General features: G+C 38.4%; 1 protein-coding gene across 1 annotated transcript in view; it reads right to left on the reverse strand.

Annotated features, from left to right (window-relative positions):
• LOC124622016 (rab proteins geranylgeranyltransferase component A 2) overlaps nucleotides 1-17,941 on the reverse strand; it is a 52,713-nt gene that overhangs the window by 32,365 nt on the left and 2,407 nt on the right. The window contains exons 2-3 of the mRNA XM_047147568.1: nucleotides 7,322-7,388; nucleotides 48-248 (exon numbers count right to left, since the gene is read on the reverse strand). Coding sequence (XP_047003524.1) covers nucleotides 48-248; nucleotides 7,322-7,388 — 268 coding nt within the window. The remainder of the gene's footprint in view (nucleotides 1-47; nucleotides 249-7,321; nucleotides 7,389-17,941) is intronic.

Raw genomic sequence — 17,941 nt, forward strand, 5'->3', positions numbered from 1 at the left:
GAATCCAGAAGAAGCATAACTGGAAGGAAATATCATGCAGTACTTACTCTATGACACACCATTTCTCCTCAATATTGGTTATTACTGAGAATTGATTTCCAGCCTTTACAGCAGCCTCGCCATTCCTCAGTATTCCATCTGGTAATTCAACATCATCAGTAGCCTTAGCTGGTTGTCTACATTCTTCCATCCACTTCTGGAAGCCTTCAAAGTTGAATGATGCCCATAATCCTCCATAATATTCATTGCTACAAAATGAATAGAACAGAAAGACATTAAGTTACAATTATATGGCAATCAAATCACAGTTAGGGATTTTTAAAATATGGGATATGAAAAGGAAAAAGTTTTCCATTTATTATTTCAAGAGCAGTCTCCAAAATTAATGCCAAATGTACTAACCAAAGTTAGTCAATTCAGAAGGGCTTTCAATTTATGCAGAGAAAAGTTTGAAAGTATTTTCTTTTTAAGTTCTGGGCAAAGATTTTCAACCCACTCTACGTACATACAACTGAAGTGGTAGGAAAGTTCTGGTAGAATGCAAATAATTTGGGTGTAAAGAAGACCACTCAGCAAATTGCAGCTTTGTTTAGCCATTGACAGGCACACACAAAAGAGAGGGAAAACTTGCTGGCTAGCTTTCAGAATAAATCCCTTGTTGAGCATGAGTATAGACACACACACACACACATTTGTGCATGCGCACGCACGCACCCCTACATTGTGCTGGCTGGGCAGTCAATGCCAGGATCACATTTTTGCAGGTAGAATGTGGTGGGATGGGGTTTGATGTCAGGTGGGGTGGGCGAAGGGAAAGAGAGGTGGTAGGTAGGAATAGGGGTTGCGGTGGGTAGCAGCTCAGAGGAAGGTAGCAGGTTTGCTGGTTGAGAATGCAGCAGGGAGGAAGGGTGGGAGGTGCACAAGCTAGGCATATGTTGCACGGGTAATGGAGCCAGTGGAGTTCAGTGCACAATGGAGGTGGTGTGGATGGGGATGCAGTGACAGGGCTGAGGAAGGGGAAATTGTTGGGTGGAGGATGTGGGTACAGTGGTTTAACAGAGACAGAGGACAGGATATTTATGGAAGTGAAGGATGTGTTGCAAGGATAAGCTCACCTGTGTAGTTCAGAAAAGGTGGGGATGGAGGAAAGGATGCAGATGGCCTAGGTTGTGAAACAGCTATTGAAATCAAGCATGTTGTGCTTGGCTGCGTGTTGTGCCACTGGGTGGTCAATTCTGTTCTTGTCCACAGTTTGGTGGTGGGCATTCATTCTGGAGGACAGTTGGTTGGGTTGTTATATCAATATAAAAAACTGAGCAGCGATTGCAGCACAGTTGGGATGAGGTGGTTGCTTTAACGGGTGAAACACTCTGATGTGTTCGATAGGCCTGTGGCAGGGCAGGTGTAGGAAGTGCTGGTTGGGTCGATTGCTCACGTCTTGTGTGTGTGTGTGTGTGTGTGTGTGTGTGTGTGTGTGTGTGTGTGTGTGTGTGGGCGCGTGCGCTAGCTCTGCAAAGGATTTTTTCTGAAAGCTAGCAAGTTTTCTTTCTCTCTTGTGTGTGACTCTCAATGACTCTGCAAATTTGACGAGTTGTCCCCTTGATACTTAACTTCAATACACAACTGACCTTATTTTATTAAAAACAGGAGGTTGAGTTAGTAGTTTTTACTGCTAATATATGAAAAATTCTATCACATTTATAATTACAATGGCAAAAACAGAGAACAATTTTTGTTTATAATCCTATTGCCTATTTTTCTGAAGGTAGACTTTATTTGAAGATATGTTAATTAATGACAATAATACCCTCATTAGTCACATGTTTATTGGTTGTACAATTTCTGAAGCATTTCAAAGCTTGATCGCCCTGTCCTACTTCTCTATGAGTTCTGAATGTTCAACTGTCCTGGTGAAATCTAATGGAAGCTGCAGTACTAAGAGATGTACTCTTTTCTATATTAACATATGCTGAAATCAATGACTTGTTTTTCAAGAGCTGTTAGTACATACTTTCATTGAAATTGAGTCGGAAGGTTCCCCAAAATCTATGAGTCTTAGGCAAAGTGATAATTCATATTTTTCCTCCATTCTGCACCTTCATTCTCTACAGCCTGGCGGGCAGCGATGCATTTAAATGGTCACTTTTTAATATTTTTCCTTGAATAATTTGAAAATGGCTTCTAGATAAAATGTTTCCCAGTATAAAATCAAACTACATTAAACTTTCTATGAATAACGGTCTTCTTAATTTCATAGCTTCGACATATCAGGGAATGGAAAAAAAATCACAAATTATTAAAAACAGTGTTAATAGTATGAAATAAATGTTTACTGTTAACCGAAGTGAGTCAAAAACAAATAATAAATGACTGTACCACATCTATGTGCATTACAGCTGTATTAAGGAATTAAATGTGTTCTGGTGGTGTAACATGGAAGGAGGTGGTGGTGGATGTTAATTGCATGAGGGAAGGTATGTTGGCAGATTGTGATGATGCAGTTCATTCGTTCATAGGTCTTCAAGCTGAAGAGCGAGCAGTAAGTCCCCACTCTCCTTACCTCACTACATTACAAGAAGTGCAATCTGCTGGGGCAGGCAACTTTCTTCACCACCAGCACTGCCTGCTTTTCAGTTTAACAGACTATATCCCTCTAGCATTCCCAGCCCAGTTCTCTTATGTGAAGATACCAAATAACTTCACTGAGATAGTGCTTATACAGTGGAATTATTTTCAGTTTATTGAGCAAGTTTTTATTTGCAGTTGTTAAGAGATATCTTATGAAAAGAAAACTTAAGAGGTGGTGCTGTCAACTGTCTACCACACTGAAGACCCCACTGCAAGTGTAACATGCTGGCACTATGTCATCAACAATGTCATTCTAATTTTCTCCACTATCAATGGTTGCATTTCGGCCGAAGATTCTGGGGTTGGTGTGTGTGTGTGTGTGTGTGTGTGTGTGTGTGTGTGTGTGTGTTGACGTGCCTTCTTTATGCAAAGTAGCACCACGTATTTTCCTACATTGTTGATATTCCCACCCGAAGTTTCCATTGTCTGATTTATTACACACCCTGTAATTGTTTCTTGGCGGCGCAGGGGGGGGGGGGGGGGGGGGGGTTAAAAGTTACAGTACCTTCACGTGAGTGTTTCACACTTGAGACTGTTAGTTCATATTGCCACCTTTATACCAAAAACTGGTGCTCAGTCACATGCATAAAGACAGCCACTATATGTGTGATATCAGTTGAGTTATGCGCCCCGCTGCTCCATCTATGGTGTGCAGGCTCATGCGTAATGCGGTAATATATGTCCTCTCCCTGTTAGGATGCACACTTGTGGCATTAAAATTCAGATGCCAAAATTAGTAAAATTAAATATCGCTGAACAGGTCATTGGTCATATAAACATTTTCTCTCTGAAGAAATGAATGAAATCACTGGGTCCCACACCTTATCCAGTTGAATGCTGCCACCGGGATTAATAAGAGCTTATACTAAAAGTATTTCCACCTATTCCTAATAACTAAATCCCATAAGATCTTGTCAAGGCCAAGCTCAATGCATCTTTCACACACTGTAAACATCGTCCGTCCTATGTAGGCTTTGACACACTGGCAAGGTATTCTGTAGATTCCAGCCTTCCGCAATCCCAGATTATACTTTCCATACCGAGAAGAGGCCAAGTCTTTGAAGGTGGGTTGAAGATTACTTTGACATGATGTTTTCTTAAGATTCTCTCTTATTTCGAAGAAATATTGCTGACCTACAGGAGGAGCACACTGGACTTCAACCGCTCTTTCTCTTGATCCTGCGGATGGCCACTCTTCTTCTCCCTTAAAGCTGTGCTGAACTGATGCAGGGAATATCCATTATCTTTAAACACTGATTGTAGGTGTAGATCCTTCGCAAGGAGTAACAGTGTTCGAAGGATGCCCATAGTTTGTGATGGATAGTGGCAACCAGATGTATGCAAATACACATCTGTATCTGTGGACTTGCGGTAAATGGAATGTCCCAATGATCCATCCACTTTCTGTCTGACTAAGACGTCCAGGAAAGGCAGACAGCCGCCCTCCCCCGTTTCCATCATCATGAAGTTGATATTATTGTGGAGAGAGTTTAGATGCTGCAAAAAGTGTGACAGTTCTTCTTCGGGCAACACAACAAAAGTACCATCCACACATTGCCAGAAGACTTTTGGTTTAAGTTCTCCCGAATCAAGAGCCATCTCCTCAAAGTCTTCAATAAAAAATTTCACTACCAGAGTGGAGAGAGGGCTACCCTTGGCAACACCTTCAATTTGCTCAAAATATTCACTGTTGAACAGAAAATAGTTTGAGGAAAGGGCATGGTAAAACAGCACTGCTATATAAAGTTTGGACTTACTGCTGATGAGTGACGATGAATCCACAAGGGGGACCCTAGTGAGCTGCGCCTCTGAAGCACAACATTTCCTCGATTGAAAGGGTCGCATTAGGAAAGCTGCGAGAAGATCCTCACAAGGTGATCCTTCCAGTGGACAAGGAAAACACCACTGTGCTATTACAAAATGGCTTGCTGAGTGAACCAATGTATCAGAAGATTGATAGAGACCCCACAGAGAGAATAGAAAAATGGCAGTGTTGCCAAATTCCTCTTCCCTTCCACAAGAAGTTGCAAAAATATTAATATCACAGCTCTGTTCCACCATGGTTATACAGTCTTTCAAAAATACACAAAGAAGGTCTTCCATTATGTCCTATTGTGAGCAATATTGGCACTCCATGACTTACCTAGCATCTTGATTCTTTACTGAGATCTTTTGTAGGGAAGTGTTCACATGATATTCACAACTCCAGTGACTTTACTAGCAGACTTAAATTCAACTCATCGAGTCAAAGTGACTTTTTAGTAATCTTCAATGTTATCTCAGTCTTCACTACGGGTTCCTCTCATGGATTCATTGTCACTCAGCAGCAGTAAGTTCAAAGCCGAAACAACACCACTATTTCATCATCCCCTTTCTTCAAGCTACTTTTTATTCAACTGTGAATATTTTGAGCAAATTGATGGTGTTGCCATAGGTGGCTCTCTCTCCCCTCTAGTAGTAAACTTTTTTATGGAATAATTTGAGGCAAGGGCATTTTCTGTAACAGCACTTAAACCAAATGTCTTCTGGCAAAATGCAGATGATACTTCTGTAGTGTGGCTCCATGGTGAATAAGAACTGTCATGCTTTTTGCAGCATCTGAATTCTATCTGAGAATATCAAATTTACGATGAAAGTGGGGAAGGGCGGCTGTCTGCCTTTTCTAAACATCTTGGCCACATGGAAAGTGGACAGATCATTGGGGAATTCTGTTTACAATAAACCACACATACAGTTCTGTATTTTCAGGAATCTAGTTACCAGCACCCATCACAAGCTATGGACATCCTTCGAATGTTGGTGCACCAGGCGCATGTTGTGTCCGAGGGAGACAGCCTTGTAAAGGAGCTGGTGCACCTGCAATCACTGTTCATAGATGATGGCTATTCCCCACTTCAGATCAACACAGCTTTAAGGAAGAAGAAATGTGACCACAGACAAGATCACAAGGAGAAGTATCAGTTCAAATCCAGGACGTTCCTCCTGTACATCAGCAGTATTTCATTGATTTAGGAGAATCGTAAGAAACAGCACGTTGAAATAATCTTATGCCCACCTACAAAGACTTGTACTCTTCTTCGTTCGTCAAAGAACCATCTGGGATTGTGGAAGGTTGGAATCTGCAGAATACATTGTCAGTGTGGCAAAACCTACATTGGTCAGACAATGTGCACAGTGCGACAAAGATCCATTGAACATGACTGCCTCGCTTGCCTTTCACAGCTCAGTAAGTCTATTATAGCCAGGCATTGTATCTCTGCAGGACATTCCATGGAAATCTTGGCCTCGACGAGATCCTTCTGGGATTCAATTATTAGGAATCTGTGGAATGTGTTTATATTTTATTAATTTCCACATCTGAATTGTAAGTCCACGAGTGTGCATTCTGACAGAGTGCACACAAGTATCACATTATGCACGTGCCTGCGTGCCATAGATGGAGCAATATTCAAAGAGGGCGCATAACAGTAGAGCGGTCGCTCATAAAGCAGCTGCCATTGCGCATGTCCTCGCCAATTTTTAGTATACATGTAGTGCGAAACACTCACCTGAAGATGGCTGAATGGCTGTCAGCCAAAATATTGTGGCAAGAAGCCTACGTTATCCTGCTGCAATTCCAAAAATTCTTGGAATACCTTCTATGGCAGGAAAATTTCAAGAATTGTATAGCACTTTTTTTATATGAGCTGTGGCAGGGAAAAGAAGGGAACCAGCAGAAATATATTCCTGTCAGAGCACAAAAAAAGCAAATATATTCCCCTTTAAAAGTCTGCAAGAAAAGTGGGGAACCAGCTGCCTCCATTCTCATTCCACCTTCCTCACCAAAAATTTTGGCACACAAACATTCACACTTTTTTTGCTGAGAGAGTAGTAAAGAGACAGTGATAGCGGAAAAGAGAGGAGATACTGATGGTCATTGTGAGGTAGCAGCAATAAAATAGAAAAAGAGACGGGTGGAGATAGAGGAAGTGGAAGCAAATAAAAAGGAGACAGTGGAAATGAAAATACAAATGTTTGGAGACCATGAATACACTTGGGAGATCTGGACTCTCCTAGAATGACGAGCTTTAACATACAGGTATAGGGGAGAGCACATTTTTGACTGAAATTTTAAACATGTGAGTAAAGAGGACAAAATAAGTTAAGATCACTCACAATTTTTGAGCTGACTAAGTATGATGGAGGCAGTGGCAGTGGGAAAGAAACACACAATGAAACCCTGTAAATGAGAATGGAGTTGGTGGCTGTGGGATATATTTTAAATCAACAGAGAAAAAGGAGGCAGTGGGAGAGTGATATATATGGACAGTGGCAGTGACAAGGAGATGCTGAGTATGAAGACTGAACTATAAAGACAAACTGGGTAAACGGATTTACAATGTCTGTTAAAAAGAGTGTTAACATGTTCACATGCCAAAATTTTTTTTGAGGTTTGAGACAGCTGGTTCCCCACTTTTCTGTCAGTTTTTTTAAAGAACAACATATTCAGCTTTTGTGATCCCAAAGTAGAATTTTTCTGCTGGTAATATATTACCTAACTTGAACAAAAAATTAAATAAATATGTATAAACTGTAAGATTGACTGCAAACAGTAAACCCTTTAATATAATACACTTAATTTTATTATCTTTATACTGATATTACACAGATAATTTTTCTGTAGCTATCAAAACAGAATTAATTCTTCCCTTACCTGTCTAGATGAAGAACTTTCTTACCAACTCTGCTGGCTGCTGCAGCAACAATTGATTCTGTCATTCCTGTAAACAGAAATTTAAATTAATACTTTGTTAACTGAATAGTTAAAAAAAAATTACTTATAACCAATAAAATATACTGAGTAGACTATTATTACAGCAAAATGATTTTTTTGCATTACTGCGTAACACAATCAGCCATTTCATCCACTGCTGAATAAAGACCTCCTCCAAGAGCTGTCCATATTTGATAGCCTTAGGGCACATGTACCCAAGTGGATTCTGCAAATTTTCTAGAGCCATCTACCCTCCTTTAATCAGGATGCCTTCTCAGTTTTTTTATGTATCCGCATCAAGCAAAGTACTTCCATGGTTCACTGATCATCCATGCACCTAGATGTATCTTCTGCCCATCACCATTTAATTTTAATTACAGTCATAATCAATCTTTTACTCATCTGCTTGCTGAGCTACCTTTCTTCATTAAAGTCCATGTCTCTACACCATTAATTCAAAATTGGTAATTCAAATTAAGGTAAACTTTTCTTTAAAAACATATCTGAAGTTAATTTAAGAAATCTCTCCAGGTAATTTTGGCTAATCTGTTAATTTCTTTTCCAGTCCATCCAACCGTTGTCATAAACAGTCCTAACTACAAAACAAACTGTTTCTATGACATCTTTGTTAATTTGTACTATTTTCTTTTTGACCTGTTAGTTATAAATTGTTTTTCTTATTGTAATTTATTTTCACATTTATTTTCAGAGTTGGTCTAAAAAGTTCTTCCATTTGTTGTTTATCTGCTCTAGAGGCAGAAAGTAAAAAAATCATCTGCAAAATAGAGGCTATTAACATTTGATCAACTGAAATATATTCCTCTGTTTTCCCCATTTAAGAATCTGGAAACTGTTTCAAGGACTTTCAAAATTAGTTTTTGTAATCTAGAACCACCTTGTTCAACTTGCCCTTTCTCCTCCAAATTGTACACTATCCTGGTTAAGTCTAATGGAGCTGCAGCACAGATGGTCTCCTGTGCTATATCCACTTCTAGAGCCAGTTTGTTTTTCTCCTTTGATTAAAATCTAATATTTCTTCAATGTTGCTTGTGACAACTTTAGTGAATATATTGTAGGCCCTTCCTTCTCATCTCTTCTGGTAAGTCTTCCCCAACCTGGGGTGCTGGGAGACTTTTCTGAACTCTTCCCCTTTTCCTAAACCTCACCAATCATTTTCCTTCATCCCTCTTCCTTCCCCTTCAACCCCTCTCCAAGAAGAAGGAGCCACTGGCTCTGAAAGCTTGTGTAAACAATACTTTTTACATGTGTGTTTTCCTGCCGCTGCTTGGTGAGTAGATTTTTTATCCATACAATAACATTACATTTTCAAAAATTGATTATTTTTGTTGTTACATGATTACTCTGCAATTCACAATTCAGTGTCTGGAAGAGGGTTTATCGAACCACCTTCAAGCTACTTCTCTACAATTCCACTTTCACTCTCACTCTCACTCTCAAACAGTGTGTGGGGAAAAATGAACACTTCAATCTTCCCATGCAAACTCCAATTTCTCTTATTTTATTATAATGACCGTTTCTCCCTATGTAGGTGGACACCAACAAAATATTTTCACACACTGAGGAGAATGTTGGTGACTGAAATTTTGTGAGAAGATCCTGCCGCAATGAACACCTTTGTTTTAATGATAGCCACTCCCATTTGCTTATCGTATCCAGGGCACTCTCCCCCCTATTTCATGACAATTTAGCTTTTAGTTACCGTGCCTCCTTAGATGATTACTTATAATGGACGCCCTACATAAGTTTTTTTTTCCTTTCATGTTTTATTGTTTTCAATTATTTCACTTAGCAAACTACTATTGCCACTTCTCAAATCTTCTCAAGGACATTTCCATTTTTTGTCGATTCAACATATTATATTATGTTCTTATCATAATTTTCTTGAAATTTTCACCTCCTCTTTAATACTTTTTTCTATTTGGAATTTTCTTTTCTTTTTCTTTCTTTACACCAGCAATATATTTTGCTGCATGCATAAGGTGTAGCTCTGCGTAACTATTTACTTAGATGCTGTCCTGGTTAAATTTCATTTGGTCTGTCTTCCTACTCTCAAATTTTTCATGGTTTCTATTTGACTCCCTTTCTGATAAACCTGTATGTTTTCAGCTATGTAACTACTTTTTACTCACAAACTTCTGAATCAATAATCACATTCAATTCAAAAGTGATTTACTATTATCAAACTGTGTTACACTGCTTTAGTATTTGATGACATTTTTAGTTCCATACAGGCACTGCTAAGTCCAGTTTCTATTTGATATGTTCTGAAGGAATATGATAAGGACAAATATATTGTTGTTATTTGCAAATTTTACAGATGTATTACTCAACTAATTCTTCTCTTCTCTTCCTCTTCCTCCTCCTCCTCCTCCTCATACTTCACTCTTTTGCTGCACTTCTGATAAATTGATGTTGTGCATTTCCTCTTCCAGCCCCAATTATCTATCTTTCTGGATCCTAATATTTCACACACTGTACTTCTAAAATGATGTCACCTCCAAATTAGACACCATTCTGTAAATTATTTTCAGTCACACAGTAATACTTTTTCGCAACCAGTTTTCCGAGACTTTGGACAATGTTCTGTTTCATCCAAAAAAATGGTTCAATATTACAAATACAAGATTAAAAGAAAACTACTTAGCCCTACTTAGCCAGTTATATTATTTAAAGTTACATCTGTTGTCACAAAGCCATCAATATTCAGAACATTCATGTTATTCAGAAATGGTAGGCCCAACTTGTTAAATTATTTTGGCAACAGGCTCTATTACTGAATTACAGTAAAAATCTTTAGTAAAGGAGGAGATTCAATTCAACCATATGAGGTACTTGGTCAGATGTGTCAATTTTTGTAAATTATTAGGAATTACCAAAGTCATCCAAGGCATGGAATGAACAGCAGCAGTACAAGATGAAGAAAGTAAGGGACAATTTAATTTTAACTGCATTTAGATTTCTCACATTCACTTAATCGAGTAAAATGAAAAGTTCCATTCAGAAAACTGTCAAAGGCAGACAGCCAGGCTGGTCAGTACTTACTTTCAGGAGACGTAACTTCCAATGCAACCTGCTTTGGTGCTGAGGGGCACCAATCACAATACGCATGATGGTTATAATATGCAAGTCATGGAAAGCAAAGCTCATGTGGTCCATTGCAGCCATGCGGGATTTTCAAGAATACCCCAGACCGCCAGGTACCTCATTATGCAACAGCACGAGGTTGCTGGCCCCATCACAAGACCACGCCTATACCTGGTCATGATTTACTAGGGCACAGCACATCTCTTCCTGAAGAATTTCTATTTAGGGACACCCAGGAACCTCTGCGACAGTACTTGTTGACGAGAGCTGGCGGATTCTGGCATCAACTGCTTCCAGTATCTCAATTAAGTTCTCGTCAATGTGCCATCAGTGAAGACTTTGTAACACTGAGGAGCAGGCTTCTGTCATGAAACAAAGTCTCTTTGAGTGATGGTCATTTGAGTGTTTCTACATCTACGTGATTACTCTGCTATTCACAATTAAGCGACCGGCAGAGGGTTCAATGAACCATCATCATGTTGTCTCTCAACCGTTCCACTCTCTAACGGCACGCAGGAAAAACAGGCACTTAAATTTTTCTGTGCGAGCCCTGATTTCTCTTATTTTATTGTGAGGATGATTTCTTCCTACGCAGGTGGGTGCCAACAGAATGTTTTCGCAATCAGAGGAGAAAACTGGTGATTGAAATTTCATGATAAGATCCCGTTGAAAAAAAAAAAAAAAACCCCACAACCTTTGTTTTTAATGATTGCCACTCCAATTCACATATCATGTCTGTGGTACTACCTCCCCTATTTTCCGATAATAGAAAACGAGCTGCCCTCCTTTGAACTTTTTCAATATCATCTGTCAGTTCCACCCGATACGGATCTCACACCGCACAGCAATACTCCAGAATAGGGCGGACAAGTGTAGTGTAAGCAGTCTCTTTAGTAGATCTATTGCACCTTCTAATTGTTCTGTCAATGAATCGCAGTGTTTGGTTTGCTCTACCCCCAACATTACCTATGCGAGCATTCCAATTTACATTATTTGTAATTGTAATCCCTAAGTATTTAGTTTTCAGATTTGTGTAACTTTACTGCTACACAAAATTTAGCGGACTTCTTTAAGTACTCATGTGAATAACTTTATACTTTTCTTTATCCACGGTCAACTGCCACTTTTCGCACCACACAGGTATCTTATCTAAATCATTTTGCAATTTGTTTTGGTCATCTGATGACTTTACAAGATGGTAAATGACAGCATCATCCGCAAATAATCTAAGAGGGCTTCTCAGATTGTCTCCATTGTCATTAATATAGATCAGAAGCAATAGAGGGCCAGTAACACTTCCTTGGGGAATGCCGGATATTACTTCTGTTTTACTTGATGACTTTCCATCTATTACTACGAACTATGACCTTTCTGACAGGAAATCATAAATCCAGTCGCACAACTGAGACGATATTCCATAGACACACAGTTGGGTTAGAAGACGCTTGTGAGGAACGGTATTGAAAGCCTTGGGAAAATCTAAAAATATGGAGTCAATTTGACATCCCCTGTCAATAGCACTCATTACTTCACGAGTATAAAGAGCTAGTCGTGTTCCACAAGAATTATTTTTTCTGAATGTGTGCCGACTTTGTGTCAGTAAATCGTTTCCTTTGAGGTACTTCATAATGAATACATTATATGTTCCAAAACCCAATTGCAAATTGGCGTTAGTGATATGGGCCAGTAATTCAGCGGCTTACTGCTATTTCCCTTTTTGAGTATTGGTGTGACTTGAGCAACTTTGCAGACTTTAGATACGGAACTTTCTGTGAGTGAGTGGTTGTATGTAATTGCTAAATATGGAGCTATTGCATCTGCATACTGTGAAAGGAACCTGATTGGTATACCATCTGGAATGGAAGCCTTGCCTTTATTAAGTGATTTAAGTTGCTTTGCTACACCGAGGATATCTACGTCTATGTTTCTCATCTTCACAGTCGTTTTTGATTGGAATTCGGGAATATTTACTTCGTCTTCTTTGGTGAAGGAGTTTCGGAAAACCATATTTAATAACACTGCTTTGGTGGCATTGTCATCAGTGACTTCACTGTTGTTATCGTGCAGTGAAGGTATTGACTGCGTCTTGCCACTGGTGTACAAGTTCCAGCTTCAGGGAGTTAGTTGGAGCCAAATCCACGGAATTTTTTTTTTTTGGTTGGAACCAAGGAGAGAAATAATATGCAGATTTTGCACAACCTATAGAAACATACAAAAATCAATAACATCACTCTTAGATTTTGGAACCACATGGTCTTTCTTGAGCAAGCATGGAGGAATGGTTTTTGGAGGATTTGGAGGATGTTGGACATGGGGTGCAGTTCATTCCGCACACAGGCTTAAAGAAACCCAAGCTTATATGAGGATGAAGGAACACAAAGATATAAAAGAAAAGGCAACAAAGAGAGTAGGTCAAAAAACATTTAACAGACACTGTGTTAACTACGTTCCAGAGTTCATAAAACACATTTGACACAGTTAGGAAGAAAGACAACTATAGAAGAGTTAAGTATTATTAGACCCATCTATCTATCTGAACTTATACTTCAAATAGTTATGCAGTCCAATATTACATAATCTTTTACACTTTTTGCATTCCTGCAGTTTTTCTTTCACTTCTCTCATTTCACTCAACTGTAGTGTAACTGTGACTGGAAACTTTAAAAAGATAGAACAGGCTGCTTACGTTATATATCAGTGCTTAAAGAGATGGTTGGTGACACAAGTAAATACATAGTCTACATACTACCCTCAACAAATATTGTCCAGTTAATAATTTTTCTAAATGCGAGTTACCTTAAAATATTTCTCAGGCACATTTCTGCTGTCCTCAACAAATCTTGTCCAGTTAATAGTTTTTCTAAATACCAATTACCTTAAAACATTTCTCAGTGTGGCACATTTCTACAACTCACATCGTAAAAATTGACATCCACAGACAGAACTAAACTTATTGAACATAGAGACACAAGAACACTCAGACATGTGGTTTCCACCGAGATGTTCGCAGTAGAGGCAAATAAATGATTTGTATATAATGTTTCAGTTACTTGAATCATTCAAGTTTAATAATAATCTCCTTACTAAATCATTGATACATGAAGTCAAAGAAGTTTAAGACAACTGGATCCATGTTTGATAAGGTGTTCAAATAATCATGTTTGGAAAAGTCTGAGGCACACATGGAAGATATTTGGTAGTGCATGATGTAGATCCATAGTGAAGTTGTCCTCACAGCTGGTGGGAGTATTACAAACAACTGGCTGGCATATCCCGAAAGACATTACCTTGAGGACACCAACGATCATGGCTCTGCCCAAGTTACATCCTGAAGAGGATGTTAAATGTATACGGTTCTGCACATGGCTACTGCAGGAAAGGTAAATTGGTTTTTTTTTTTATCAAAGTCTACAATTTATGACAGATGAGGCATGATTTCATGTTAGTAGCCATGTCAATTTGCAAGCTACCACTGCAAGATGCAGAGACTAGAGTATGGTGGTTATTGTCAACCACAATAAAATCACTGGAATGCTTTTCTTCATATACAATATGAACTCAGTGCATTAGCTTGCTGATATCTGAGACCTCTTCACACAAAAATTAAAGACAGATGAACAATGCTGCACTTAAAAATCTGACCTAAGAGTCTGAAATCACCTATTGCATCCATGGTCTCAATTCATCCAGTTGTGATTATCATTTGTGGACAACTTGAAGGGCGCACCATAACAATTAAAGCAACACTGATGCACCAGAAGGACCTGCGGTGTCAACATTTTAAACAATGCCTCTACAGATTAAGAAATGTATGTAGTTGATCGTTATGTTAATAGAAAGTTCAATTTATTTGAATTACCACGTCTATTTACGTAACATCTGGTCTACTACTTTGAAAGTTTACACTGTTGTTGTTGACCTCATTCCTAAGATTGGTTTGATGTATTTCTCCATGCTCACCTACAATGTGCCAGTGTCTACATCTCTCGATAATCACTTCTTTTAGTCAAGTTGTGCCGCAACACACTCCAATTAGACTCAGTATCTCTTCAATAGCTATCAGTCTTCCCATCTGATCTACACCATTCTTCTGGAGCACCATATTTCAAAAGCTTATACTCTCTTCTTGTCTCCAACTGTTGTTGAGATATGACTTCCTAGCACTTCAATTTATAACCAACTAGCAACCTGCCACAGCTTCACAAGGGGAGCACAACCAGTACCTAAGGCCACACGACTTGTCTGATGTAGCAATAAATTTGTTTATGGGCCACTGCATAGAGTTATACATAAAAAATCGGAGAACAATGTTAGATAACCGAATATCATCACTTTCATATAACTTCAATGATTTAAGCAGTGGATGCCAGGAAACTTCTCAGGAGACATGAATGTTATCTGTTCTACATTTAATTGGAGTTTGGAGTGACAACCAATGTAAAGAGTAGAGTGATTACGAGTATGAGATTGGATATGACTTAATTCATAGCATATCGTGTATGGGAGGCTGGCTGAGTGGATCATGTCCAAAGGCCACAAATAAAAAGAAAAGAAACAGAAAATCCACACCTGAGCTAGATATGTAGCCTGTGACACCCCACCTCTTGTAAATCCCAGTAAGCACCGATTCACTGATCAGATTCATAGCTGCAATTAATCACGTGCACATCCAGGTTTGATCAAGGAAAACGGAAAACTGAAAGTTCAGTCATCTGCTGTGCTGCTGAAGAGACTTGAAAAACGAATCAAGGCTGCATCCCCTGCTGAAGTAATATTTTGTAAAATGTTTATTTCTAGCATAAAAAATTAAAAACCACATTTTGTATTCATGGTATTTTCCCTATGCAATTGTTCTCAAATGATTGTTTATGATTCTTTGAAGTTAACTCACTGCCCATTGTTTGAATAATGTGGAGTGAATTTATGAGTGCGAACTGTGCAAATCTGATGAGAAAAGAAACCGGCGACTGTAATTGTCCTCTTTTTTCCAAAATCTTTTATACTTATCAACAAGGGATTCTTTAATCCTGTTCAATCCTCAATTTACAAGTCCAAACAAATCTTATCTGAATGTGTCAAGGCGTGTCCACACTGACTGTATTGAACATGTTCTGTCTGTTGTTGGTACATCAAACAAAGTGGAGTGTTTGTACACAGACACAGTTTGGGTGTAACTGCACCACACAGTGCACAGCTGTGCTTCCCAGAATTCTGCCATTCATTGCTAGATGGCAATGACATCTTTTCACAGTGGCAGAAGACGAATTAATCACAGTTCAGCCAATTTGTACAAAATATTTATAAATTATGTACACAAACCTTCCATGTAAATCATTCCACAATTAGTTAAAACTGTATCAAAGTTCATAGAGTAGTTCCCAATATTAGTCCGAACATACCCACAAAACTGGGACACGCTACTTCCATTTATATATGTAAAATTACGGAGAAATGCATTAGAAGATGTTAAGAAATTTCATTTTTCCGCAAACTTTTTTTCTTGTTATTGCTGACCTGTGTCCTATGTCCTCCTTACTTCAGCCATCATCAGTTATTTTGCTGCCCAATTAACAAAACCCATTTTCTACCACTAAGTATTTTATTTCATAATCTAATCCCCTCAGCATTGTCTGATTAGACTATATTTCATTATCCTTGTTTCACTTTTTCTTGACATTCATCTTACAACTTCTTTTCAAGATGCTATCAATTCCATTCAGCTACCTTCCAAAGTCATTTGCCATCTCTGAAAGAATTACAATCCCATCATAAAATATCAAAGTACTCCTCTCTCAACTTTAATTCCCTTTCCAAATTTCTCTTTGTTTCCTTTAACGCTTGCTGATTTTACAGACTGAGTAGCATTGGGGATACGCTACAACCCAGTCTCAGTGCATTTTCAACAACTGTTTCCACTTGCACGTCTTTTGATACTTATGACAATAGCCCAGTTTCTGTAGTAGTTGTAAACAACATTTTCCTTTCTGTATCTTATTCCTACTACCTTTAGAATTTCAAAGAGTGTAGAGCAATCAATGGTGGCTAAAACTCACTCTAAATCTAAAAATGCAGTAAACATGGGTTTGCCTTTCTTCAGACTATCTTTCAATCCTAAATTTTTTTGTTTACAATGTTGTCATTAAATTAGCACAATCCATTCCAGCAATTATTGCTGGAAAGCACAATACATAGTCAATTTCTTTCATCAAAGAGTCCTACTATCTCAGTGAGATTTTGCTCATTAAAACTGCTACAGTAACTATTTCCTAACTCAGTCCCAAGATTTTTATCTGTCGCTTACCCCATCTTTCACCTGTAGCGATGTATGTTAATGTGAAAAATGTCAAGTTGCACCATGGTTTAGAGCCCATGTTGAACTGTAGATCCTCTTATAACTGACTGTTAAGTCAGTTCAAAGGTCACAGGAAGGCAACTGAATACCACCTCCAATAGGACCGTGCTTAATGAAGCTCTGTGGTGCTCAAACAACCTTTGGGTTACTGAGAGTTTTGCTTAAACTCAGTTTACTAATTTTTTCAATGTGTGACAATATACAAAATCTCCTGCTTCACATTTGCTTATTCTCTGGTGACATATATAATTTTATTTTTCACTCTGTTCTTTCTGCTTTAATAATAGGAGACAATTTATACTACATAGGCCTATTGCCTGCTTGATCAAATAAAAAACAGGGGTTTCTTCTCTTTCCACTAGGATCTTCACTAACTTATCCATAACCATGTGACGTCACATGTGATGTATTCTGACCTCCCAACAGCATAAACTGGAACAGACTGACACGAGATTTTGCTGTTTTCTGAAGAACTATACTTAAGCTTCATCAATGTGTCTCACATTAGGCTGATCATTAAACAAGTCTGCTACAATCCCATTTGTGCCTTCAGCTGTAGCTGGCCCTCAGAATATAAAATTAAGGCCCTAAGCCAGGCATTTTCCATTCCATGAAGTACAGTCTCTAATTATTAGACTAATGGAAGAAATGGAGAATGATTACAGCAATAAAACTGGGAAGCCTACTTAGCTGCCCCAGACTTCAAGTAACTAACCTTCAAGTTATTAAGTGATCAACACACACTAGTGTTTGGCACAAACAAAGTGATCATCATCTTTTAAAATGGGAAGATAATAAACAGAAGCATTGAAGTAGATCCCATCAAGAAAGAGAACCTTCAGATATGTGGAATAAGTCTCAGAATACATTAACAAAAGACAATCAGATCACAGAAACTTCCTCTGTTGCATTACACAGCCTTTGTACATTCTCTGTTGATAGCTTAAGGGTCCATTCTCCTTAGCCAACCTACAAAATAAGCTATTTTTACGATATTTTTTGGAAAAAACTAATGAAGCAATCCATGTAAATCTTTTTGCACATTAATTGATTCTTGGACATTTTCTGTCCTTTTTAAAAGAAATTATGTCACCTTATGACCC

This window comes from Schistocerca americana, chromosome 7, assembly GCF_021461395.2.
Source record: "Schistocerca americana isolate TAMUIC-IGC-003095 chromosome 7, iqSchAmer2.1, whole genome shotgun sequence".
NCBI classification, from domain to species: Eukaryota; Metazoa; Arthropoda; class Insecta; order Orthoptera; family Acrididae; genus Schistocerca; species Schistocerca americana.